Raw genomic sequence first — 27,933 nt, 5'->3', positions numbered from 1 at the left:
CCGCCGAGCCGTTTACAAACAGTGCCCCGAGCGCGGCGCGGCCGCTCCCCCGCGGCGCCTCGGCTCAGGTGAGGCAGGGCTGGGGGGCACCTGCCGGGGGCTCCGGGCCCCCTCCTCCTCCTCCTCACCTTCCCCCGCCCCCCCCCCCGGGGGCACCTGCGGCAGGCGCAGCCCCGTCCCTCGGGCGGCCTCTGCCGTGAGGGGCCGGTTGTGCGAGTGAGCGCGGGGAGGCCGCTGCCGCCGGGATGTCTGCAGGGTTCGGGGCGCAGCCCTCCCCCCACCCCGATTTGAAGCGGGTTTTAGAGCCCCCCCTGTCCCCGCGCTGTCCCGGCCGCCGTGGGGGACAGGAGGAGGAGGAAGGGCAGCGCGGGGCCGGGGGGGCGGAGGAAGGTCCAGGTGTGTGTGGCCGCGCCGGCCCCGCCCGCGGCCGCAGGTAGCGGCCCCTCCCGCCGCCCCCTCCCCAGCGCGGGGCGGGCGGAGCGGCGGCGGCGGCGGCCGGAGCCCGGAGCCCTTCCCCAGCTCCCTCCCACCCCAAAGTTGGCGCTGGCCCCGCGCTGCCGCCGCGCCGCCCCCTCCCCTGGCGCCCCCGCACGGGCCGCGCTGCCATCCCACACCTGGGGGGTCGCTGGGCCCCCCCGAGGCGCCGCGCCGGGCCCGGGGGCCGTTCTCGGCCGGGGTGGGGGTGTGCCGCGACAAGAGACTATTTCTTTGTGAGTCAAAGATGTTCCTGGAAGAAGGATTTGTAGTAAGTGGCTCATGGGGCGGAGGGGGGGGGGTTGTTAATGAAAAGTTTATTGATCCGTTTTGCCAGTTTTTGTTTCATTTACCTTTGTCTTTCAAAGAGCAAAGCCTTCCCGATCATTTCTTTAGCATCGTGTTGCTTTTTTTTTTTTTTTTTTTTTTTTTTTTAAAGGGGAATAGGAAGTTTAGAAAATAAATAAATAAGCCTCAACTGACTTCGTAAGCAACAAAAGAGGTTGCCAGGCGAGGACAATAAAATTCTAGAATATCCAGAGATTGGATTTCATTCCTGTTCCGTAATGCCCCCTGGACTTTCTGTTTTGGGGTGTGAGGCTTTTTTTGTTCGTTTGTCTCCCACACAGAAAACCTGCACCCAAAGTAAGGTCTGTATGTTCTCTAATGAGCCATCCCATAAAATGTGCTGTGTGACTCCCAGTAAGTATTTGAATTGAAGTGTAATAGTTTTGAAGTGGTGGGGAACAAAAATCTTTCTGTTGGGTTATTGATCTGCTGATGAAAGGCGTTTGAATGTGAAAAGGGTTGAGTTTAGGGGGGTTGTGTGTTTAAAGGTTGTTTTCTTTTTTTTAAGGCAACATTTTTTTTTTTTCATTTTTGAAATGACCTTGAAAGCTTTAAAACTACATCAGTTTCTACCAGTGGGTTTGAGGGGGAGGCAGGAGCAGAAGAATCTAGTGAAAATCGAAAATAGAAATAGGAACTGAAGTATAGCTGCAGTGAAATATTTTGTTATAGAAGTATGTGAAAAGGGAAGTTTTTGTAAGAATGTGTGAAAAAAGAAGAGAGGGAAATAACGCAGTTTCAGATGCAGGGAGGGGGGGGGGAGAGAAGGGAGCATATCATTCTTCACATTTTATTAGGCCGTGAAATGCAGGAGTGATATGATCTGGAAGACACAGGAATAAAACGCCTAACTACAAGTTGAATAGCAGGCATTGACTTGCTGACCAACGCTTCCATGCTTGGTGGGGGCTGGTTCTGTGGCTGCAAAGGTAGCAGAGCACAGGGCTATGACAATGGCTTGCAAATGCTTTAACGCCATGTTTTATTGCTCTTAGGAGCTCTTATTAACTGGAGGTTTGGGAATACGACTAAGACTTTAATTTGGGATGTCCACACTGAGGTTTCAGCCTTTTCTTGGATAATAGAAAAGGACAGTTGCAAATAAGTAGGATAAACTGCATTCTTTGGCAGAGGGGGAGGGAAGAGGGAGAGGGTGGAGGAGGGTTTTTTTTTTCTTCCCCTTTACTAGTTCTGTAACTGAGTCAATATTTTAAGATCTGTAGCAGGAATGTGGCTTTGTGATCACTGATCTTTCTGCAATGTGTTTTTTTTAATGAGCAATCTCGTCATGCTGAACAAAATACTTGGATTTCCGATCTCACAGCTCTTTTCCTGAAATCAGCATCTGAGTTTTCAAGTTTTGCCTTTTAAGTTTTTCAGGGTGGTGAATATGAAAAACAAATAACTTTAGAACCGTGGTTATTACAGTGATTATTGATTGGCTTGGCCTTCAGCCAAGCAACTCTTCTGCATGCAGCAGAGTTGCTGATTGAAATTCTGTGGATTCTTTTTCATAAGTTAGCCTTTTTTTAATCTTTAAACAGCATATATGGCAGTTGAGGAACAGTAGATCAGTTTTTAGTTAAGGTTGTTCAATTATGTCTTCATCGCTTTGGAGCTGGTTGAATGACTTGACATGAGATTAAGCACAACAAAAGAAAAGGCAGGGGAACAACAGCTGCCTTCCAGTACCAGAGCTCCAGATTCTGAGCAGTTCAGCGTTTTACCTTTTACTATTACGTGGTGTCAGGTTTAAATGTGAATATTTCTGTTCGCCTTTGCAAGAAGCTCAGGCTTGCTGATAACACATCAGCCACTCAAAGCCTGGATGTTCGTGTTTTGGGGGTTGTTTGTCTGCTGCATTTCGCAGAAAATGATCTGAGGATCTGATACTGAGCAATGAATTGATCTCATTAACTTTTAAGACAAAACTAGCAAACAGTCGCCACTAGTTTGTACTTGTTTAGTTACTGTGTGGTAAGAACTTTAAGGTGTGTCCTTAATGGCAGCTGACGATTCTTGCTGCGAAGCCTTGTTTATTTTAGGTAGATGTTTTATACAGAATTTCCAGTGGGACAAATTACTCTACTGACTGCCCTTATTCTTTCTGAATGCTGACTGTGAGCATAAGAGAATAATTTTGCCATGCTGCAATCAGGATATATTTGAAAATTGAAGCCATTAAGTTTTGCTGTGTATTTTAAGGCTTTTCCTACTTCCTTTGTTTAAACATTCTCAAACAGTGCATATCATAGATGAGTTTAAAACATTCTTATGGCACTGTTGGGGCCGAATTTAAAATTGAAATGAATACCGACGTCCTTGTTGATCAAAATAGAAAAAGCATTTCTTTAAATAAGTGGATGTTTTCTGGTTTTGAGTGTGGTAAGGAGGCTATATTGGTATCTTGTAAACAAAGTTTCATATTAAGTAGTCTTTAGAGAATGGCTTCCAGGCTTTGCCTTAGAGGATTTCTTTCTTTTCCTCTTTAAGTGAATAATGTTTTTTGGTGTTGCTTTGTTTTGGTGGAGGGGTGGGGAGAGCAAGATTTAGGGTAGGGGCTAGAAAGAGAGGAAGATAATAAACTTTAGCACCTTTTTATCAGACTGTCTTACACAAAAGGCTACTTGATTCTGGTTTCTCCTTTCATTAGATCACACTCCAGAAATTCCTTTTTGAGCACTTATTTCTAACCTTCAGAAATATCTCCTCTTGCCCCACTGTTTTCATTTAGAACTATGCTGATTGATTAATACCATATTTTATACAAAGTGCTAAGTTATTGCTGTGATCAGGGGGAAATTATTTTAAAAGGGAACTGTGGCTTTCACTTAGACTTTCAAAACAGCGATTACAGTAAACTTTTAGTTACAAAAAAAATCTGAGAATTTGCAATTAAGAAGCTCTGGGGAAACGTTAAGTAAATTTTAACTTCCCTTTGTTCTTTGGGACTTTTTGTTGTCCCAGCTCTTTCTAACCTGAATCTTGATTTGGAATGCATTGTCCTAGGAAAAGATTCCATCCAGTGTATATGTAAATACACTCCCTCTTTCCTGTGTTATGAAATGCTGGCATATGGAAAGAGCAGCCCCCCTTTCCCCAAGGTAAAATGGGCTGAGCTTTCTTTTCTTTGCAAGAAGCTGAAAGAAGAGTTTGACCTTTGAACTCAGCCTCACACTTCCACGCTGCTTTCAGGATGATTAAATAACCAAGGATATTTGCCTGTGTCTTATGCTTATTTATCTCACTTCAAATGTTGTAATACTTAACTGTTGAGGTATTGTCTTTAAATATAGCAGGAGGGAGCCTTTGGGTTGCAGCAGGGCTGCCATGTGCCAGCTCAGCTCTCACTGGGGACACTCTGCATTTCCAACCCCCCTCAGAGCCTTCCCACATCTCATATCTGCATTATTTGCAAATTGCTTTTAACTTTTAACCCACTTTGGGGCATTTCTGATGACCCCTCAGCCTTTCTTAAGGTGACTTTAGGAACAAAAAAGTTTTTCTTCCTGGTGCATGAATGCGCTGAGGGGATTCTGCTGACTACTGTATGCGTGCTTTGAGAGAGATGTGACTCATTCCACAAGAGATTTGCAACTGAATACAAAAGTAAGGAAAAGGATATGACCAAGCTATGTAAGACTCTCAACACATGTTGTATTTTAAGATATAAAAAGTCTTTTTCAGTCTAAACTTACCTAGGTTTTTATGTGCTTCCAAACAGAAAGTTGTTCTCTTGAAATAATTTAGTTTTAGAAATCAACTTTTTTTTTTTTTCTTCAGTGAAATTGCTAAATAATCTCCTTTTGTTGCTGATGAAGCTTGTTTGTGCCAAACGTGGGTGTATGTCAATGGGAAAAATATATTAAAACTTCTACTGTTATAATCATATGACTTTGGTCAGAGCATATTTTATAGCTTATCATAAATCTAGAACTCTTGATTCTTCCTCCTTATTTTTTTTAAGCAGTGTGATAAGAGCAGACTTTGCAGTTTCAAAGTAGGAGAGTGTACATACTGGGAGAAATGAGTTTGAAATTAAAAATATAGGTGACATACGTGTTTGGAAACACAATGAGATAGAATTGCTTATCAGGCTGCCGTGAGGATTTCAAAAGAAAGTACAAGAGGAAATGTGGGTAGAATATGCAGGGAAATCTATGCAGATCAGGGTGACTTCAAGATTGGAGCAGAAAACCATCCAAGCAGAAGTGAATAATTGACTGGATGGTGCTTTTCTATGTGCTGCAGATTTTATGTAACTAAAAGTATCAAAGTCTGAGTTTGTTTATGCGCAATAGGTACACTTGCATTTCTCACTGTAATAAAGGGACTGCAGTTTGCCTTTGATTGAGCTGCATCAGGGAAACTGAGGCCTTTTGTGTTGTGCTTGCACTTTATTGTGATAGTAGAGAACTGGATGGGTGAAATCCTGGGGGTTCTCTCAGCCTCATTTTTAGTACTCAGGAAGAAACAAATTAGATCTGCTTAGATTTGCACCAAAGCCTGATGGTTGGTACAGTATAAGGAAAATGGATGTAAAGGTGGCCCAGAGAAGTCTCAATTTCTGTTCACTTTTCCTGTTTGTTTATAACTTATTTTTTGTTCTGATGCTGGTAAAATTGGGGTCTGATATTGGGGTCTGATGCTGCCTCTGCTTTACAGGCCAGCTTGGGCCTGTGCAGCCCAGGCTGTGGGATGCATCATCACACACATACATCCCTGCAGCCCACGGGCAGGGGCAATGTAAGGTGGGGAATTAAAAAGTCTCCATCAGTCTCTGGAAGATCTCCCACCTGCATGGGAGAAAGGAGGCAGCTTTTGGATGTGTCTGTTTGTATCACTTTTCTATTTTAGTACCTTCAGATGCTGCTCCAGGGGATGACTGAACTACAAGTAAATGTCTTTTCCCTGGACGCTGTTATCTTCTTCCATCTTTCAGGACTGGCTTTTGCAAGCACCTAATTGTGGTTTTATTTGAGAGTGACAACTTCCAAGTGCCCTGCAGAGGACAGGGATCGGATATTGCTCTGTTCTTTCCAAGGGGCAGCAGTTTGAGCTGTGCTGGGTAAGAGCTGGATTCAGACTTGAAGCCAGGTGAGAGCACTAGGGCACATTGGTGGCCTTAACAAAGGGAGCTCCTTGGAGGTGACCACTTCTCTCAAATGCAGGAGCAGTAAAATAATCTCTTTTCCTGTTAATTCACCTATGGTGCCCAAAGGGATGCAGCTTGCCTGTAATTGCTGCAGAGGAACTCCTGACTCTTGAGTAATAAGGAATTAAGTCTAATTTGGTAAACTGAATTTACCACTTCTTTGTAGTTGTGGCTGTTGGAGAGACCTTGCATCCCTCTGCCAAGAAGTAAAAAAGTCAAATTTGCTTTTAAGGTCTCTGAAAATACCTTCTTTTAAATGAATACCAAGACTAAACATACAAGGCAGTCTGTGTAAGGTGAGACTGACTCAACAATAAAAATGTATCACTCATTCCACCGAGAGCCTTTACCTGCTGTGGAGAGAACAATAAACTGTTTTGTAAGGTAAGGGGTCATTGCCAGTTTAAGTGCATGTAACTTCTTGATTTAATGAAGTTGCATCATCCTACAGCAGTGGTGAAATGTGTCCCAGACTTATTTAAAATAGGATTATTCTTGTGTCTTTCAGCTTTTCCACAACAGGTATTGGCCACTTCTATTGTCTAAAGTACACTTTGGTTTTGTAGTTCCTGAGAAATTCTCTCCTATCACAGGGAAAAAAAGGAAAAAAAAATCTGGCAGTTTGGGCAGTCCTTCTGAACTTTAAGAGTCAATACATACTTGTAGTGCTTCCTCCTATAATGCCAAGAATTAGTCTCTTTTATATTTGCTCTTGCTCAGTGGAGGAAAACCATGTGCAAAATGCTACAAGCTTATACGTTCCCTGCTTTAAAAGGCCTAATTACATCTTTTGATAGAAGAGGCATTCAGTTCTCTGAGGAGACACACTCAGCTCATCCATCCTCTGCCAAAACCCTGGTAGACATATAGTCTTCAAGAAAAAGGGACTCCACAGGAAAAGGTTTTTTAGAGAAAGAGGATATCCTTTGTTTTTATTAGTATAGATGTCTGAGATGGGGGGAGGGAGTTTTCCTAATATTGTTCATTATTAACTATGAGTTATTTTCCACTGGTGATTAAAATCCTGTTTGTGAGACTTCAGGGGGAAAATGACTCGCATGTGTGTCTGTTTTATCTGACTACAAAAGGGCTTTCAACACAAAATCTTTCTGAAGTGTGTGTGCAGAAATGCTTGGATAATAAGTCTCGAAGTCTGTGTATGTCTCACTCTGTTTTTGTGAATTGTTTTAGGATCTTTGTGTTGGAAATCTCTGTGGTGTTGTTAGAAGGGACTGTAACTGAGCGTCTCTCTTAGAGAGGATAAAAAGGATAAGCCATGAAAACCCTCCTAAGAGTTTAAGTTTAGGATGACTTTGAAATCTTCAAGCCTGAAGGATGAAGACTAACGAGGGGGACTTAAATTTGCAGATGGGAGGGAGTGGAAATTCCAGTTTAGGGTCATCTTTTATGTTCTCTTTTCAACCTGAACATCTTCGTTTTGATCTTTCCTGCAACTGAAACAAACAACTCTCTTCCTCCCCTTCCTCCCCCTGAATCTCCATTTCCTTTACAAGTGCTCGTGTTAGTTCTTTATCAGGCTGAACTGTTAACAAAGTATTAAAAACAGTTTTGTGCTTGCACAGTTGGTATAAAAGGCTCGGTGTGGATGAGAAGCAGCACTGGGATCGCTCACGTGCTCCTCCACTGACAGAATACTCTGAGAAGCTGTGTGAAATGATCTACTGTTAAAGATGGGAGTAGCTCTTTCCCTCCCTAGAAAGCAGCAGAATGCCCAGTAATGAGGAATAATTCTTGGCTTCTGTACTGGTCTGCAAAATCAGGTTTTATCTGGGCTGACCTTTATAACTTTCCAGTGTTGTCACTTGAGTCGTGGGCGATGGACACTTGTATTCTTTGAGAAATAAGGTCATGGTCTGTGGAGCAAACAGTGCATCATCTTCCCTAAAATTGGGGACTATCCCTCCCTCAGATGGGGGTAGCAGAGGCATTTCTGCCTCGGGGAGGAAACCCCCTCGTGGCCCGAAGTGTGACACGCGCGCGTTTCTGCTGAAGCGCAGAGAGGAAGCGCCGCGGTTGCCATCGAGCCCTGCTACCTGCAGAGACAAACCCGAAATTTCACGCCGTGGATTTTGGAAATCTGATTCACCTTTTGGGCCAGTTGGTGAGTGGGGACCTCAGGATGACACTTGGCTTCGCTTTCTGACTAAGTGTGGGAGCTTAGGAGTGCCAGGGTACACCAGAAGTGCTCCCAGCATGGAGCTGGGGTCACTGATGGCTTGTGCAGACACCACGCTCAGCCAGGACACTGGAGAGTATCCCAAAATCTGGAGGCCCTAAATATTGTGAGGAGCTATTTTAGACTGCTATTTGTGCTTAACTTCGTAGGTGTGGTGCAACTGCCTTAGCTTTATGCAGTGATGTATATTAATATTAAAAAATGTTCTAAATAAGTTTAAGTTCAGCCTCAGCTCAGGTTTTATTTGAGGATTTGAAGTTGCATTTATTTATGCATGAGCTGCTCTGCCTTGATCAGTGTTACTCCTGAATACAGCTGTGCTCAGATAAAATAGATAACATACATAAGGTAACTTTTATTTGTGCTCCCAGTGAGGTGTTGTTAAAAGTGATGTTAACTGGTTTGTTTTATCCATTAGGTAGGACTGGAACAACTACAGTAAATCTTTGAAATTGGAAGCAAAAAAAGGTGCTAAACTTGTAATTTCCAATAAGCAATCAGCAGTGTAAAATCTATTTACCAGCAATCTGTTCTGGGGCATAAACACACCAAGAGGAAAGAACAGTTCATGTAAAATGACTCTTAATATCCTGAAACTTCTTGAAACACGAGCAGAACTGTAGGGGTTTTTTTTAAGTGGAAATGAGAGTTGCATATAAGTTTCTCAAGTCCAGTAGATCCAGTAAAAATTAAGGTGGTTGATTTGCAGCAGCTGGAAGAAGCTGGTCAGCTAAGCAGTGATAATTTTGCTGCTGGCCTTGAATTTGAGAATCTGAGTTTGTTGAGGTAGTTGTGTCTGAGTTTTTATCTGCCAGAGGAGAAAAGTAACTTTAGCGTCCTGGATTTGGCTGTAACTCTTCAAGTTTTCTCACTTCTCTTTTTCAGAAAGTGTTGCAGCAACTACTTTAACTTCTGTAATTGTTCCATGTTGCTTTTAACAGTTTAACAATAGTTTTGCAGCACAGAATTAGCAAAGAATAGTTGTTTATCCTGAGACTTGCCATGCAGCTTTTATTCTCGGTGCCTCCATAATGTGTTTAAAATGGGAAATTCAATGGTTAGACTTTGCTATTCTCTGAAAGGTGTGTCTAGAGTTTTTATTACATATTCATGGAAATTTTGAAATGCAGGAAGTAGAAATGCAATAAAATTACTCCTGATAGGTCATTTCCCAAAGAAATCTTCAAGACTGTAATGTGTTGTCTTGGGTTGTGTAATTTAATAAAAATAAATTAAATTTCTCTACAGGCACTTAATTAAACTTTTCTGTTTTAATAATCCATTTATATGCAGCAGGGTTTTGGTGTGGTTCTTAGGTTGTGTGGCAAGTGCAATGAAAACAAAGTGTTCTCATCTGTCCAGTGGAATCTTTATGGGTGTTTTGTGGTGTTTATAAATATAATGGGTATCGCTGGGAACCTGCTGAAATACTCAGCCAGGGATGACTCACTTGTGAACTGAAGTTTGCTAAATGCTGAGGCTAAAACTTCTTCTCCAGTAGTTTTATTCTTTTTTCTCAGCTGAAATATATTTCTAGCTGCATCAAGTGCAGTAGGTGGCACCCTGGAACTGAGACAAATTGATCACTTCTGGATGGGTCAGTGCAGGAGAAGTCCAGGGGAGCTGTGCAGGTGCCTCCTGCCCTGTTCCCTCCCCTGGGAGCTGAACCTGCGGGCTCTGGGCTGGGCAGGAGGGGCAGGAGGGCTTCACAGATGGGCAGGGAAGGCACAAATGGCATTTCTTGACTTGCTTTGTGAGGGGGATCAGTCATTCTTTATTTCCAACTTTGAGTTCATCTGTAGCGAGTTTATCGCTTTTCAGCTGTTGGAAGGAAGGATTTCCTGTTTTGTTCTGTTCCTTTATTCAGTATCTCTGATACTGCTGTGTCCTTTTGTCTTCTGAAAGTGAAAGAAGGCAGAAGCAGCAGAGGTACTGTGTTTTATTTGTTGAGCTCCTGCACAAACCTTTAGCCACAGTCACAGTGTTGCAGGTTGTCCACTTTTCCAAGGAAGCAACAGAACTGAGACAACTCTGGACAGTTTTCCTGCTGCCTACAGGGTATTGGATAACAGGAATGTAATTAATCAGCGTTTTTGGTCCTCAAACCCAAGGCATGTTATCTTCAGTAGGAAGAAGGGTTTGTTACTAATGGGTAAAATCCTGGTGGGGATATTTGGGTTGTAGTTCTGGCATGTGTTGGCTTGTCTGAACAGCGAGAGTATAAAATCCTGCCTGCTTGTAAAAGCCATGGATCTAATCAGAGTGGAGTTACAATCACCAGATACAGAATAAGACCAGAGCTTTCTGCCTCAACTCCTGACTCCAATACTTGTATTCTCTCTTCTTCTCAGTTTAAATACATTCCTGTCTAGTTATATCTGCACTTTCCTTCAGAAATGCTACCTGCAGGTTTTTTTCCCAGTCTGTAGGTGCTCTCTCCTGTGTATCCAAGAGCAAGAGCTGCAGAGAGGCATTGCAGATTCCTGAAACTGGAATATCTTGCTCTGTTTGCAGTGCTGCCTAGAGGATGAGCTGTGGCTGCTTCTTAGAACTGCTCTGAGTCTCTCTGAACAGCAGTGAGAGCGCTGAGCAGCCAGCACAGCTTGGTGGAGGGTTCACAGTGCTCTGATGAAGCCTCCACTGGGCTTCAGACCTATTGATAGCCACCAAAATTGGCCCAAGCTCCTGTTGAAGGCCTCTCATGACTCAGGTGCTGGTTGTACACGCTGTATTTGTGTGGTTGTGAGGACAGGTTTTGTTTGTCAGACAGCTGAGGTGTCAGCCCTGGTTCCAAAGACTTACCAGAGAAAATGTTATTGATTGACTGAGGTGGATTTTTCACCCATCAGTGACCAACCTGAGGCCTCCCCTAGCTGTGATCTTTTGCCTGTCACTTAAGTTCTGAAAAATCCTGGAGCTGTGGCTGTCACAGTGTTGATTTTATCCTAGGCTGGGTTTGGGTAGGGCCCTGTGGGGTGGCCCATGTTAGAAGGGGCTCTCTTGTCCCTCACCTCACCCCAGAATGCCCCAAAGGACAGGACACTGAGGATGGATTTTGCTGCTTCTCATCCGTTTCCTTTCTCCAGTGACTCAAATCTTGCTGCTCTGGTGTGTATTTGTTGTAGTGCCACAAAGTGGGAGCGTAACAAACCTTAATTGGCTTTTTCTGTTTGTAGACATCAGCAAGGAAGTAGTGGCTGATGAATCCCAGCAGTTCACTTTGTGGGACTCCAGGCACTGCCCTTCGGATCTGCCTTCATGCCCCAGAAATGCCTCTGGCCTCTCTCTAGCATGATTTTTACACTTCTTCCTTCAGAGTACTGCCCTATGGCTCTGAAAGCAAATGCACTCAACTCTTAAGTTTGTTCCACTTTTTTAATCTTGCCTGGATTTTTTTTTTTTTTAAATTTGAAGCTTAAGTTATTTTCAGGCAGATACTCACTGAGCTTTGCTGTAGCATGTCAGGTAAAAAATACCTCTTAAAACTCCAGTAGAAATAGACCAAAAAGGCATGTTGAAACATGAAGTATAAAACAACCTAACCAGCAGCCTTTGATATGGTTTTTTTTCCTGATGTTTTACAAAAGGGAAAAAGTTTTTTTGAATATTTGAGCTTCAAACTTTGGTTCTGGCTCCTTCACCTGGGAGTGAGGGAAGGTCTGAGCTGAGTGGGGAAGGGAGAAAGGCAAAGGCTGCAGTAGAAGCAGAAGTGTCACCCCACAGCCTGAACCTGCCTGTTACAGGAGATTTTTGAGTCATTCTGCAGAGAGGAAGTGTTAATCATGGCAGTGATAAAACTGAAAATGGGGATAAAGGGCAGAGTTAGGAAAGAGACTTTGGCTGCAGAAAATCCAGCTTCTGTCGCCATCAGCAGTGATTTGTTCCTTCTTACATTCCACCATACCCTGCAAGATCCTGCATTTGTGTTTAACCTGGGATAAGTCTTTGGCCCAGGGCTGAAACAAATTTGGATAAAAAAAACCCAGAAAATTCTTGATATTGTGCTGATTGTGTAAACCTGGGTTAGAGGACTGGGCAGTGAGAAGACTTTAAGCTTTGGAGAAAGAGGAAAAAAAATGAAAGACAAGCAGCTGGCAACAATAATTTTCTCCTGTTCCTGGCATTCTGGTGTGGTGGTGTTTTATTTTCTATTTTATTTTCTATTTTTACCCATGTTCATTAGGCCCCAGGATCTTGTGGTCTGCATGATGGGAAAGGAGGTGCTGACTTTTCAAATTAAAGGCGAGGAGTGTTCTGAGGGCAAGGCTGCAGGAAGCGGATGAAGTGTTTGAGATGTTGGATCCATGACTGCTGCCAGTGTGTGCTGAGGTTTCCTTCCCCAGCTGCTTCTCTTGCCTGGGCTGATTTCTACTGAAATGCTGCAAGATTTAATGGCTCAGGACTTGCTTTTTCTGTCCAACCAGCTCTGATCAGAAATAGCTGAGAGTCAACTGATAATCCCATCTTTATTGTGGAAACCTGACAGCCTGAACTATTGCAGGGCAGTGGTTGAATTGTTGTCCTCTCTTTGGGTCAAATGAAAAACAATGCTTCATTTTTTTCCCATATAAAAGCAAGGCAGAGGTGGAAATCGAGGTGAATTTTAAAGCCCAACTGTGTCCATGCTGTTTTCTGCTCTGAGTTATAGAGCATAATGTGTTTTGGGGCATATTAATTCAAGTCATGTGGTCACTGGCCAGCTGGCTCGTAGGAAATAATTTGCCAAAGTTTGAGTCAGATTTTGAATGAATTCTTTTCATTAGTTATTACTTTATTTGGAAATGCCTCAGAATGATTCTTCTGCAGTTTATATTAGTCTTGTATTAGTTTGCTAGACTTTTCCTTTAACCAGAAATTTCATCAACTGGAGTTCTGAACTTCACAAAACTGTAACTTATCAGCCCAAAGTGGTGGCCCAAGAGTTGCTGCTAGCAGACATTATAGCTCAGCAAACTTAGAGATTTAAATTTGAGTAGTGATTAACTATATAATAACCCTTTTTAATCTTGTAGAATCTTAAACCTTCCTTTGTGAGTATAAATAATAAATCATTTTTGTGTTGTGCCACTTTGAAAGTAGAAGAATTTTGTTTTTATAATGTAACAGTTGGCCTCTTGGATGATTTAAATGCTAAACCACTGTTCAAGAAGCAGTATCATTACTTCATACAAAATTTTGAGATGCTCTTATTGTACCAGCCCAAAATTGTCGCAGACATGGTAAATTTGTGGGTGATAGGGAAAGCTTTGAGTAGTGGGTGAATGGTTCTTACTACAAAGATTTGTGCTGACACTTCCTATGTACCAGAACTAGAAAAGCTGATTCCAAGCTGTCTGGTCTTAAAAAAAAATAAATTTGCTTAACAGGAGGACAAACAAGTGAAGTTCTGCTGTGGTTTTACAGGTTCAAGGAAAGGTTACTTGGGCTGCTGCGTTTGTTATGAATTCAGGAGTGCACTGAAATACGGTTTCAGCAGCTTTATATAACGGATGAGAACAGGTTTAGAAGGGACAGACAAAGTCTTGCAAAGAAATAACAGTTGGAAACAGAGGGATGTTCAAAACCAAAGCGTTTCAACTGTGGCTGGTAGAAAAGTGACCCAGGTGCTTTCTACCTATCTCTTGTTGGCTCTTAAAAATATACTTTGTTCTAAAGCATTTGATGGTTCTCAGCCCTAATATTTTCATTATTTGAGAGACAATACTTCTCTTTTGAAAGGTCTGACTAACTCTTTTCTCTCTTTTCCAGGTGCTGGGGAGTTCTTTGTGGCACTGAACTTGGCCTTGAGTGTATTTTACCCAATGCAATCATTTGAAATGTTTGTGCAACAAAGCTAAGTGCAACTGACTGTATCTGTAGACTTGAAAAATCTGAAGAAACAATTCAAAAAAACCTCATCCCGTTGCCAAGTGACCCTTCGGATACATTTGCTGGGATGTGTGGAAGCACATAAAGCTGAAGAAGAACCAATTTTTTGCTGGTGGAAAAAAAAATAAATTAAAAAATAATTTTCCTGGCAGAGGTTTTCCAGCTGAGCAGACTTGTAAGCACATGTTGGAGAACTCCACAAGTGTCCTTACTGTGATCAGGGAGCACCCCCAGAGAAGTGCAGGCTGCCATTAAGAGATGTAAAAGGGAGCAGAAGGGAGGAAAGATGCCCACGCAGCCTCTCCTGGCATACATGGACGGACCCGAGGGAATCGCCAGCGCCGTGGGCGCCCAGATGGAGACCAGCGATGCCTCCATGACGATAAAAGGAACAAACACCATCTCCTACAAAAGCCTGCAGGAGAAGTTCCTGCTGCAGGCCGAGGGCTGCATGCCCCTGGACTGCATGTTCTGTGACGAGACTTTCAAGCACCCCGAGGAGCTGGGGAAGCACGTGCTGACTCAGCACAGGCCCACGCTGTGCGAGCCCGCCGTGCTCAGGGTGGAGGCAGAGTATCTCAGTCCTCTGGATAAATGTCAGGTAAGAACCAGCTCACCTTCACCGAGCAACGAGCAGGACAGCGAAGAGCTCAGCTGTAAAGTTTGTGGGCAAACGTTTGATAAAGCTTTTGACATTGAAGCACACATGAAAAAGCATAAAGATTCTTTCACGTATTGGTGTAATGTTTGTGGGCGAAGATTTAAAGAGCCGTGGTTCCTCAAAAATCATATGAGAACGCACACTGGAAAACCTGGTTCTAGAAACAAGCACCAACAAGGTTCTGAAGGCCCCATAACAATAAATGAGGTGGTGCAGGAGCACGTAACTGAAAATGTAACGTCACCTTACAAAATTTGTATGGTTTGTGGTTTCCTATTTCACAATAAAGAGACTCTAATTGAGCACAGTAAAGTGCACACCAAAGAATCAGTTCCCAACGGTGAAAGCCCCCAAGTGACTGCTGAAGTCAATGCAGAAGAAACATCTCAAAACCAAGAATTTTTCCAATTCTTGAACTTGAGACCAAATTCCGTTCCGGAAAAGGACAAACTGCAGAAACTTGCCAAGTGGATCGCTGAGCTGGATCCTTTCACCACGTATCAAGCGTGGCAGCTGGCTACCAAAGGTAAAATTGCAGTTGGCCACGGGCAGATTAAAGAACCGGGACAAGAAGGAAGTACAGACAACGATGAGTCATCTTCAGATAAAGAAGAACTCTGTGAAATTTGGAATGCAAATAAAGGTAGCCAGGCTGAAACGACAGGGAAGTCAAAGGTAAATAAAAACAGCGGTTTTGCAGGGAATGGTAGCTTAACCCAGGACAAACTGAAACATCCCGCTGGTGAAGTGCCTTCTATGGAGATGGATTCTAAATCATCCCAGAACAAAGAGAAGCCAACCCACTGCTCCGAGTGTGGGAAAGCCTTCAGGACATACCACCAGCTGGTCCTTCACTCCAGGGTGCACAAGAGGGACCGGCGGGGTGATGGAGAGACTTCCACTGCTGCCAGGACCTACTGTGCCGATATCATTGCGAACCTGGAGGAGAACGGGGCAGCAGAGAGGATGGAAGGAGGCTCTGAGGATGGCTCTGAAGATGGGCTTCCAGAAACAATTAATTTAGGTGAGTAGCACTGGGAGCACTTCAGTTTGAAGTGGCTGTTACTGAGAGTTGTTTAGGAACTCATTAGAGCCAAAGAATGCGTGGTGCTTTTCTGTTATCTTTTCAGAATGTGATAGGAAATGTTAAAAAAACTAGATAGGGAGCGTTATGGTGGGGGAAAGGGAGCAGAGGAAAATGAGAGGGTAAGGAAGGTTTGGATGCTGCCATTTTGAGGTCTTTGAAGTTGTGTTGGGGCTTCTTGCAGTTACTGGAGTCACTGAAGTAGATTTCATAACGAGTTTAACAATCAGAAAAAAATCACTGTTTACTCACCCCTTATCTCTAACTTTACTGGATGCTTTGGGGTGTTCCATAGCCCTTGTCATCCAGTGCATGTTTTTACAAAGAGTATTTTATAACAAATAATTGCAGTTTCACTTCCCCCCCCCCCCCCCTTTATCTTGTAAGGCAAAAAAATGTTCAGTGCTGGACACCAGCAGTTTTTTGACACTCTTGGAAATAAAGAATAGTTTAGAACTTTTTTCTGTCTAACTACAAGTTCAGTGTTTGTTTCGAACAGTAATTTGAAAGCCTAAATGTCAGAACCAACATGTTTGAAACATTTGTGTAAGGACACAGGCTGTTAAAATGTGGACCTGTCTGTGAGAAAGGTGTATATTTAACTCCTCTGCCTGGAAGGATTGCTGACAGCATGGATGGGCTCCATCTGTACATTACCCTGGATTAATTCTGCATGTCACAGTGTCTTGGAAAAGCAAGTGATACTGAATGATTCCTTAATTGAAAAAGATTGCAAGTCAGGGGACAAAAGGCCTGGCAGAAAGTCTCGCAGCTAATCTCCTGTTCTCTGTGTGACATGCTCCCAGCCGGCTTTAAAGAACAGACACTTGCATAATCTCAGGGCAAGACACGACGTACAGAATGTCCTGGCACCCACACAGGGCTGACTTCGCCATTTCTGGTAATGTGCAGCCCTTTCTTTTGCCTGCAGGAACAAAGGAACGAAATGATGACCTAATGTGAAGCTGCTTATTTTGTTTCTCAGTGCCTTATCGTAAAGCAGAGCAGATTTTGGTGTGAGCTGCTGAGTCACACCTCTGGAGACACGAGCTGTTTGTTTAACTCACCAGGGCTGAGCCATGCGCGGCATTTCCAGGAGAGAAACTTTCCAACAGGCAGGAACCTCCAAGAGCTTTTTAAAGTCTATTATATATCCGACTTCTTAGTCCTGCCAAAGGTCTCCTTCCTCCCAAGGTTTGCAGTCAGCCTTGCCTTGGGTATGAGTGGAGCTGTCTGGATTTTCAGTGGGAGCTGCAGTCGCTGTGGCTGCTGGTGGGTTTTGGGTGAATTCTGTGCCATTCCTCTGTCCCTGCCGCCCTCCTGTGGCACCTCCTGCCTCTGCACTGGAGTGGAACCGCTTCATCATCCCTGCATTTGTTCCTGGAATATCCGGGGCACCCATCGGGACCTCCTGGCACTTCCTCACTCCGTGTTAATACAGGGAAATATTCCTCATCAAATCTAAGGAGTGTCTCTCTGCAGACACTCCATTGATTAGCACATGAATAATACCATTGTTAGAATTAATTCAAAAGAAAAGGTGCATTTACCTTCCTTCCTCACCTCTCTGTGTTTGGCTGTTGTGCACAGAGCACATTTTTAGTCTGAATCATCCCACTCACACTAATTCAAGCCTCCCCTTTAATAGAACAGTACAGTTTATAACCTGTTTGAGATGGGCCATTCTCCATCAAGGTCCTGTGGGTCAATAAAGAGAATTTTTTTTTTATTCTTTGAATCTTGTTTTGCATCTTGGTTGTTCTCTGGGCCCCTTGGTCAGTCACAAACCACAGTGTTCTGGACAGAAACCTTTTTAACTGTTGTGTTCTTGTTACTCTGAGTGCAGCAAAACAGAGCAGAAGTTACCTGCAGAGTGCAGAATTTGACAGCAGTTCATCATTTTATGTTTGTCATTAAAAAAGACAGTTGCTGTTTTAAACAAGACTGCAAATTTGCATTTGCTCTTCATAATATGCCTGTATTTTCTCTCTCAGATAAAAATGAAGACAGTTTGGAAAGAACAAAAGTTAAAACCCTTGGAACCTCCAGAGAATGCAGCTACTGTGGAAAGTATTTTCGCTCCAATTATTACCTCAATATTCATCTCAGAACTCATACAGGTAAATGGGGGCTACACCTTGTGGGCTGGGGAGGGAAATCTGCTGAATCCACTTGGGTAAAATGTTTGATTTTGCTTATGAAAAACAGAATCTGCCTTCAAAATTACTGATCTTAAGAACAAAGTTTTCACTAATTCTAAACAAAATTAAATAATTGCAATTAAAATTTAAGTTATTTAAATGAGAAGAAATATTTTTGAAAAATGCTAATTACATTAAGTATTGTTAAAACCATATATTTTAAAGCTGTAATTTTTTCTAGTTTAGGCAGTGTAGCAAAAGTTTAGGGTTGGGTTTTAATTTAAAAACCAGCCAATTTCTCAAGTGTTAAGTTGGTTGTCTGCCAGCTGCTGCTACCTGGGGAAGAGCTGAGTCTCTTTTTCAACTCGGCTCCTTGTTTTGCATAGCCAGACAAACCCACCCTACTCCTGCCTGTGTGTTCTTGGGAAGCAGCTCTCTTCCAGCTGAGCTGTCCTGTTTGTGTTGGGAATAGGACACCTCTGGGGTGATCAAGGGCTGCAACTCGTTGGGGTTGACCCAGAGTTCCACTCCTTGCTTATCTCTGCCAAACGTGTTGTCAGCTCCCATCTCCATCTGTAGCCAGTGGAAATATCCCAGCCCAGCCAGAAGATGTCACTGTAGTTGGTAAAAGCATTAAGATACTGTTGTTTAAATGTTTGAGATGAGTTTGCGACTTAGGAGTGTGTGGAGGCAGAGAGAAAAATCAATTTTAATGTTTGAGAGTCCACAGTATTGCGTTCATGATTAAGACTTCAAATGTCAGACTTATTTAAAATGTCAGACTTATTTACTGATGAATCTGTGTTGCAGGTGAAAAGCCGTACAAATGTGAATTCTGTGAGTATGCAGCAGCCCAGAAAACTTCCCTGAGGTATCATTTAGAGAGACACCACAAGGACAGGCACGGTGACGGCGCCGCTGATGGGAAGGGTGACAGCAAAGGTTCCCTGCGGGGTCAGGAGACAGCGCTGTCACTGGCTGCTGATGCTGCTCCAGAAACCAAAAATCTGAAGAGGCTTTTTGATGGTGCCAAAGATGCTGAGAGCTGCCCACCTGCCAAGCAGCAAAAGGAAGTTCTGTCCTTGAGCAATGCAATAGGCAGCACAGTCTTTTTAAAAGTAAAGAACAATTCCAGGGAATCGAACAAAGGTTCTGTTTGTAGCGGTTTGAATCAAATACCTGAGAGCGTGCCCGCTCCTTACCCAGAAAAATTAAAGGCTGAGAAGGAAACCAAGGAAGCTCAGCCTAAAAGAGAGAGAAAGGCTTCTGTGGCATCAGAGGAAGATGATGTCCAGTATATCTGTGCTTTTATTGGTGGGAAAAATGTGAACAATATGCAAGAATGCACTGAGAACTACAAACGCAGACCTGTCGTGGACTGCCATGAGCAGCCCTTGGACTTATCCAGTAAAACTTCCCAGGAATGCTCAGTGGTTGCAAGCAGAGGCCTGCTGGCCCCCAGCACCTGTCCCTTCTGCACCTACAGGACATTTTACCCCGAGGTCCTCATGATGCACCAGAGGCTGATGCACAAGTACAACCCTGACACCGTGAACAAGAACGGCTACAGGAGCAAGGCCGTGGCCAAGGCCCGGCGCACAGGCTGCCCCCCGGCCCTGCTGGGCAAGGATGTGCCTCCTCTGCCTCTCCATCCCAACAAAAACAAGGCTTCCACAAACCCACAGCAAAAACCACTGCAGGCAGGGAAAGCCAAGCAATGTGCCCCTCCACAGAACAAAGCCCCTCTCTTCTCCGTGAGCGAGTCAGGCAGTACAGCCCCGAGTAACCTCAAGTTTCATAAACAGCAGAGTAATATTGGAGCTCAGGCAAACAACTACAGACAACCTCAGCAAGAAGTGCACTCCAGTTCCAGTATCTCTCCAGTACTGGACAGAGTAAAAAGATCTGAATCAAAAATCAAAGCTCTGGGTGCCCCAGTGACTCAGTCTGGTCTGATCAACAGCAGCATGAATGGGGTTCTGGAGTCTCACCTCGGTGAACCTGGCTGGGCTTGCCACCGAGGGAGAGACTATCTCTGCAGTAAATCCGGGAGCAATGCAACTCTGGACTATGGAGAAACCTCTTCCAAGCGGATGAAACCCTCTCTGGTAGCTGTGGAGCACCTGGACTCTCCTCTGGCTAATTACAGGAGATACGAAATGAGCAGATTTCGTGTTGCAAACAGATATGCAAATCTGCTACCTCAGGAATACCCTCGCCCCAAAGCCACATCCTCTGTTCTGCCAACCAAACAAGGGCTCCTCAGTGCAGATGATGTTGATCCTCCCAATGCATTGACTGCTCTCAAACCTTACGAGCCATACAGCTCTGGATCACTTTATGGTTCTTGTGGATCTAGCAATGGCCAAGTCACCAGCTCAACAGGAGAAGGTACAATCCCTCTTTCCTCCTCTTACACACCCAGAGGGGAATGGGATATAATAAATAAATGTGTGCCCACCTTGAGACATGGAAAATACAGCTGTACTTAGCATTTCACCAAGTCCAGTCAGTGCTTGGATTTTAAACTTAAAATCCAGGTTCAGCAGACTCCTGGCTTGGGGAAATATGTGTGGAAGGGCTGAATTTTAAAGAGGGAACTGAAGTTCCTCAAGTTCCCCCTTCTGCCATGGGTTTCTGATGGCAAACATGTATTGTTTGCTCATCAGACAGCTCCAGACATGTTGACTAATCCAGGATATGGAATGAGCCTTTTGGCTTAATGTGCCAGAAATCTTGGGCCATCTGGAATATTAATAAAACTTTCTGGGGGAAAAAAAAAAAAGCTGCCATGGACAATTGTTCCCTTCAAGAGCAGAAAAGGATGTATTGTATCATAAAACTGATTTAAATCTTCTGCTCTTCAATGTTTTTTTTTTTAGTGTTTAACTTTCAGTAGGAACAGAATACTTTGTTAAATCAAGACAACAGATCTCTGCTATTCTAATTATGGTGTAGTAATGCTCTGTGGAAACTTCTGGGCCTAGCAGAGATAAATGATTTGTGATGTACTGGGAGCTCTCTGGTACTTACAAAATACTTGCTTTTTGTTTTGTCCTTGGTCAACATTTTCAAAAAGTCAGCAGGAGGCCAAGATTAAAAGGTGCTGGGTGATGTTTAAGCAGTTGTCTGACTATTTGTAGAAGGTGGTATTTATGACTTGAAGCTGAGATCAGCATGGACTTAGCTACAAATACAGGACTTTGAATTTTGAGACGAAGATCCCATTATAAAAATGGATAGGCTGTGTTAGCTGTGTAGTCTTAAAGTCTGTGAAGTTTCTGAACTCTGAATGCTCCCATCCTCTGGAAGCAGTAAAGTTGTTCCTCTGAAGTAGTCTGGGATGGTAACAAGCACAGGGGTGTGTTCCCTCAGGTCAGAGCAGACTGCAAATACTGAATTCATATTTAGTTATGAGGCAAAAAAAACCATATTGGCTCATTCTGTTCTGGTTTTTGTTTGCTTGTTTTAAAGTTGTGGGCTTCAAAAAATGTATCACATGTAGGTAATTTATATTTCTATATAATTATGCAGGCTCGCCTAGTGGGTTATGGGGAAAGGTGAGGGGAAGTGTCAGAGCTGTGTGCCCAGGCTGGGCAGGGAGTGGAGGAGGAGGAGAAGCAGCACAGCTGAGTCACTGGAGGGGTGTGGGAATGGGGCTCATCACTGCTGGTTCTGTGCAGAGCTGTGTCTGTGTACCCTGAGCTGCTCTAGAAATGCAGAGTGGCCACTGGGCTCTGCACAGGGCTGGCCACGAGCACAGGAGCTGCTCTAGAAATGCAGAGTGGCCACTGGGCTCTGTGCAGGGCTGGCCACAAGCACAGGAGCAGTTCTAGAAATGCAGAGTGGCCACTGAGCTCTGTGCAGGGCTGGCCACGAGCACAGGAGCTGCTCTAGAAATGCAGAGTGGCCACTGGGCCCTGCACAGGGCTGGCCAGGAGCACAGGAGCTGCTCTAGAAATGCAGAGTGGCCACTGGGCCCTGCACAGGGCTGGCCAGGAGCACAGGAGCTGCTCTAGAAATGCAGAGTGGCCACTGAGCTCTGTGCAGGGCTGGCCAGGAGCACAGGAGCTGCTCTGAGAAATGCAGAGTGGCCACTGGGCTCTGTGCAGCGCTGGCCAGGAGCACAGGAGCTGCTCTAGAAATGCAGAGTGGCCACTGGGCTCTGCACAGGGCTGGCCACGAGCACAGGAGCTGCTGTGAGAAATGCAGAGTGGCCACTGGGCTCTGCACAGGGCTGGCCAGGAGCACAGGAGCTGCTCTAGAAATGCAGAGTGGCCACTGGGCTCTGTGCAGGGCTGGCCACGAGCACAGGAGCTGCTCTAGAAATGCAGAGTGGCCACTGGGCTCTGTGCAGGGCTGGCCAGGAGCACAGGAGCTGCTCTAGAAATGCAGAGTGGCCACTGGGCTCTGCACAGGGCTGGCCACAAGCACAGGAGCTGCTCTAGAAATGCAGTGGCCACTGGGCTGTGCACAGGGCTGGCCAGGAGCACAGGAGCTGCTGTGAGAAATGCAGAGTGGCCACTGGGCTCTGCACAGGGCTGGCCACGAGCACAGGAGCTGCTGTGAGAAATGCAGAGTGGCCACTGGGCTCTGCACAGGGCTGGCCACGAGCACAGGAGCTGCTCTAGAAATGCAGAGTGGCCACTGGGCTCTGTGCAGGGCTGGCCACGAGCACAGGAGCTGCTCTAGAAATGCAGAGTGGCCACTGGGCTCTGCACAGGGCTGGCCAGGAGCACAGGAGCTGCTGTGAGAAATGCAGAGTGGCCACTGGGCTCTGTGCAGGGCTGGCCACGAGCACAGGAGCTGCTGTGAGAAATGCAGAGTGGCCACTGGGCTCTGTGCAGGGCTGGCCAGGAGCACAGGAGCTGCTCTAGAAATGCAGAGTGGCCACTGGGCTCTGCACAGGGCTGGCCAGGAGCACAGGAGCTGCTCTAGAAATGCAGAGTGGCCACTGGGCTCTGTGCAGGGCTGGCCAGGAGCACAGGAGCTGCTCTAGAAATGCAGAGTGGCCACTGGGCTCTGCACAGGGCTGGCCAGGAGCACAGGAGCTGCTCTAGAAATGCAGAGTGGCCACTGGGCTCTGTGCAGGGCTGGCCAGGAGCACAGGAGCTGCTCTAGAAATGCAGAGTGGCCACTGGGCTCTGTGCAGGGCTGGCCACGAGCACAGGAGCTGCTCTAGAAATGCAGAGTGGCCACTGGGCTCTGTGCAGGGCTGGCCACGAGCACAGGAGCTGCTCTAGAAATGCAGAGTGGCCACTGGGCTGTGCACAGGGCTGGCCACGAGCACAGGAGCTGCTGTGAGCTTTGATTCCTGGTGATGGGAGAGGATGAGCTGCAGAGAGGGCTCAGTGAGGTGTGCAGGGATGGAGCCAGGGCAGCCTGCTGAAGGAGCAGCTGCTTTTAAACACTGACTTCACTGGAATCCACCTGCTTTTGTTTGGGAAGCTCCACCTGTGCCAGAGAAATCACCGTGCTTTGCTTCCTCTTCCTTGGTGCCAGCCTGGAGATGCTGCCCTGCAGTCAAGAGCTTCTCACTGGTTTTTGTTATTTAGAGCTCTCACAACTGTGGCTGCAGCTAATTTGACAGCATTGTTGTCATGGAAATGAGGATTTCATTGTTCATTACCCCGTGCTGGCTCAGGTCGAGAAAAGCAACTTTTTCTGGCTGTTCCTTCCATTGGAAAGACTGGTGAAACAAACCCCCCTCTGCTGGGTTTTTGTAGCAACTCCCCTAAGAGCCCTGGGCAGGAAGATGTGGGTCTGTAAGGTTAATTTCTTACTTTTTCAAACAATTTTCTTACAAGTACCCAACCCAAACCTTGATAGTTGTTGAGAAGGGTAAAGGTAACAGCCAAGCAGCCTCTCAGTGTTAGAATTTTATTGTGGGTGGAGAGCAAAGATAAAAGTTTCTTTAAATTCTTTTTGTTTTTCGTTAAAAATCTGAAACACAACAGTTTCTCTTCAACTCCTGGGAGCAGTGTTGTGTGGTACCATCTGCAGGGCCATGCAGGTGCAGACCTGCAGCTTTTTCTGCCCTGTCTTTGCCTGAACCCTGCTGATTTTATAAACCACGATGTCAAAACCTTTTTCTAAGGGCCCGTGTGCCTTGTGGCAACATCCTGGAGGTGCCCCGAACATGTTCTGTCGCATGTTAAATGCTGGATCGAGTTGTCAGGAGAATATGTTCCACTTGGCAAACTTGATTAAAGCATGATGCCTTCCCTTATTGCTTGTAAGCTTTGCCATCCCGTGTTGCCCTGAAGAGACAGAAACATTCTGAAACCACTCAGTTTGTGTTATTCTCAAATTAGTTTCCTTTGCAATGGCAACATGTTATCAAGGATAACCTGTTGGCTGATTGATTTGGCAGAGGCTGCAAATTAAAGACAATTGCTCGTGACACACTCCAATGGCTCCGTGGGTTCTGTTGAAATATTAATTTAGCTGTGCCATTTTAATTTAATTAAAGCTCGAGAGTTTTTTTCCAATGCTGCACTGGAAGCTTTCATGGAATATGGATGGCAGTTGGGCTTTTTGGATCCTGTGGGAGTAATGATTCTGGACTTTTTGCCTTAATTTTATGAAGTGTTTTTGACTGCTTGCCTAAGCTAGTAAGACTTAGTATGGAACTGGCATTGATTTCACATCTATAAATCTGAATTAATGGTCTCAGATAAACATGAAACTACCTGTATACTAGACCGAAAATTGCTTTACAAAGGTCTGCAAGTAAATGTGTACTGACACTCTCCAAAGTGTCACCAGTTCCATGTATTCCATGATGGCAGCAATGAGTATTCCCAGTTTCCCTCTCAAATACTCATTGAAAAATTCAGTTTTCAAACGAGTGGAAGAATTTAATTAGGCATTAAGGGTGCAGCATTTACACCTCCTTAGGTGAGGCCTCTGCTGTGGGATGAGTTAAGCAAAGACATTTCTTTCCTGAAAATAAAATGAGTGAAACCTGGAACTGGACATCACTTGGATAAAACTTATCACAAAGTTGTTACATTATTTTTTCATTCTCCTTGTATTTATTCTGGATCCTGAATTTCATTTGATAGGAATATCTATATTTTTGAGGCCCAATTGTGAGATGATTTGTCAAGGCATTTTGGATTCTGGATGCTGATGTGGAGTGAGAGGAGCAGGAAATAATGCTAACTGCCTTAAACGACTTTTTTTTTCCAGGAAGGAGATCAGTGTCATACCAACACTTACCCAGCAATCTGCTGCAGAAGAGAAGTTATGAGCCCTTCGTGGGGAACACACCCTTCAGACCCAGTGACAAGAAGAACTGAATCACTCAAGAACGGTAAACAAACCTCCTGAGCTAATTGTTCTTAAATGCTTTGTGAGGTGCTGGTGGCATCAAAGGTTCCTGCACAGCGTGGGGGGAGCTTGTGAAAGTCTGAGCCTGAAAAGATAAACATTGCTGCCTCCTCCTGTAAAACCCCCAGCTGCTGGTGGGGCAGCACTGCTGCTTTGGAGTGCTGGTAATGTTTGTTTGATAGGTACAGGATGCTCCTTTCTGAGGAGGAACGGGAGGGTAACCCTAGAGAAATATATTAATTAGTTATAATTGCAGTGGGGAGTGTTCAGTGGAGGTCAGGGAGTTGAGGCTCAGTCAGTCCTTGAGGGTGGAGAAGCAGAAGTGACACAGCTCTGGGTCCTGGGGCTTGTGATGCAGACCCTGCTCCTGCTGAGCCCTCAGGGCTCCTCAAACCACAGCTCTGGGTGAGTCCTGAGGGGAGGGAGCCCTTCCTGACAGCTCCTGGCAGCTTCTCCTCATCATCCAGAGGCTATTCCAGAGAGTTTTCCCTGTGTTCAGCACAGGGCTGTGCTCTCCTGGGGAAGGAGGTCAAGTGAGAGCTGTACCCTGGTGCTGAGCTGATCTCAGTGCTGCAGCTGGCTCTGAGACCTGAGCACCCTTCACTGCTCAGCACAGAGTGCTCTGTAGCAAATAAATAGCTCTGTTTGCCTTTTTCCAACCCAGAGCTACAGATCATTTCCCTCTTAAGGGGAATACTTAGGGAGTATTTCTGGGATGCTGTAGCACCTGGGCCAGCACACATGGTTTTATGGAAGGGTTTTGGGAGCAGAGCTGTCTAACATTGAGTTGACAGCTTTTAAAACACTTTTATTTCTTGGTATTCTTCTAATCTTACTGCTGTTATTGTCCCCCTACTAAGCAGAGATGTGTCTGGTTGTGTTGTTAACTTGATTTAATGCCTGAAATTCTTCTTGGGGCTGAGTATCTTCCAAAGCAGACTTCATTTGCCATTCTGGCAATCCAGACTTCCATGGCAGGATCAATTCTTTAGCAAAGATGTGGAAGGAATTCCCTTTGTTATAAAGACACTCCTCACAACAAAAACTCTGCTGTACTATTTTAGAGCTGTATACCACAAACTTAATATTTATTCTTCTTTTCTCCCTCCCAGGTCTAAGGACACAAGTGCATATTCCATGGAGTTATAGCTGCAGTTCATCCCCTGAGGAAGAGAAAATGGTGAAAGCTACTGAACTAAGCTGTGATTGTACTGTATATAGAAACACTACAGTTTTATAATATTGGTTCTTTTAACATTTTGTACCAAATAGCCATACAAAGTAGTCTAAACAGTTGGGTTATGAAGGTGTGTGGAGAATGTATATCTTGACCTTGACTTTTGAGTATTTTTCATTAGAATTAATTGACCAAATATTAGGTAGGAGTTCTATTTTTACATACTTGAGCGCTGCTGAAGAGTTTCTCTTGGAAAGAATATATATCGTTGCACCTCAGGTAAACTGTAAATACTGAAGTTGAAAATCCTGTTGGCGTAATGCTCCTTTTTCATAAGTGAAAGTTTCTCATCTGTTGTTTTTTTTCCTGTTGAACTATGTTAGTTTTTTAAAACAAGTTCCAAATAAACTGTCTGAAACTGTCCTGTTTATAAATGTTGTGAACATTAAAGCAACGGTGCTGACATTGATCTGCCTTGGCTGGGTGAGGACCAGGACATGCTGGAGGGCTCTGCTTCTCTGGGGCTCTTTCCAGCATCTTTTTAAATGCAAGCATGAGGCAATACTTGACATTTTGGATTTCCTGAAATGTGCTTGGATTCTTCTCTTGGCATTGGTTGCTGTTTTTCAGAGAAGCCTCTTAAAAACACCTCTGCCACCATCCAGACAGAAAATCCCTGGGACTTGCTTGAGAAACAATAATAATCTCCATGTTTCAAATGTTTGGTTCTGTACTAAGCTCCACACAGTCACATTTAGAGAAAAAAAAAAACTTCTTTGCACCTTTGTCCAAAGCTGTAAAGTCTCAAACAGCAGCCTTGAAATACGAATTTGGGTTCTCCAGACTTCAAAAGGGATGTGGCTGTGATGGAGTCTACTTGACTGTGCTTGGAAGCTTCTTGATGTCAACTTTTAGCATCCACTGGGTGTTTAAAATGTGTGAGAAATAACCTGTAGATGGGAGAATATCTCCTTTTATTTTTTTGTGAAGACAACAAGAGTTTTTTCTAATGCACATGCAGTTTAATTCTTGTAAAGGGAAGATGGCCAGTTACCAGCCAGTAAAGCAGAACTGTTGCATATTTTGACTTGCCTTCCTCGTTTCTTCTCATGAAGTTGTAGTTAAGAGTTAATTCCTTCTGTAGCTGGCTTTGACTTCCATATATTTTAGTAAAAACAAAACAATTAAATATTTTGCACTGTTCATTTTTCTCTCTTCCCTCCTACAGCAAATGTAAAATAGCAAAACCTAGAAACTCTTGTTTTTTCATTATGCAACTTGAGATGTTCCAGTTGTCTTAGTTCCTGTAAATGGGACTGGTTTTTAATGTCTCCACAAGCTGGCAATGGAATGAAGTGCTGTGTATCAGGAAATTGTACACTATTGACCTGTTTTCCTGTTCATAAGCTGAGCCATATGTACATAATAATCTAGATGTTTTTGTTTTCCTAGTTTTGCACTTTTATAGCCTATTTTTTGAAGATGAGTTCACT

At 44.3% G+C, this 27,933-nt stretch overlaps 1 protein-coding gene across 3 annotated transcripts; it reads left to right on the top strand.

Annotated features, from left to right (window-relative positions):
- ZNF217 (zinc finger protein 217) lies at positions 1 to 27,527 on the top strand. Of its 3 annotated transcripts, none has more exons than XM_058850612.1 (6): positions 1 to 68; positions 13,923 to 15,727; positions 17,782 to 17,907; positions 18,739 to 20,319; positions 25,123 to 25,246; positions 26,376 to 27,527. In XM_058850612.1, the coding sequence occupies exons 2-5, from the start codon at positions 14,329 to 14,331 to the stop codon at positions 25,230 to 25,232; spliced, it is 3,216 nt and encodes a 1,071-aa protein (XP_058706595.1). In that variant the 5' UTR covers positions 1 to 68; positions 13,923 to 14,328; the 3' UTR covers positions 25,233 to 25,246; positions 26,376 to 27,527. The 3 variants fall into 3 exon arrangements, with proteins under 3 accessions (XP_058706595.1, XP_058706594.1, XP_058706596.1); XM_058850611.1 differs by lacking the exon at positions 1 to 68 and adding an exon at positions 608 to 745; XM_058850613.1 differs by lacking the exon at positions 1 to 68 and adding an exon at positions 950 to 1,124.
- The last annotated feature ends 406 nt before the right edge of the window (positions 27,528 to 27,933 follow it).

This window comes from Poecile atricapillus, chromosome 15, assembly GCF_030490865.1.
Source record: "Poecile atricapillus isolate bPoeAtr1 chromosome 15, bPoeAtr1.hap1, whole genome shotgun sequence".
In the NCBI taxonomy this organism is placed as follows: Eukaryota; Metazoa; Chordata; class Aves; order Passeriformes; family Paridae; genus Poecile; species Poecile atricapillus.
The sequence above is the reverse complement of the archived record's forward strand: the minus strand, read 5'-3'. Positions and strand labels throughout refer to the sequence as shown.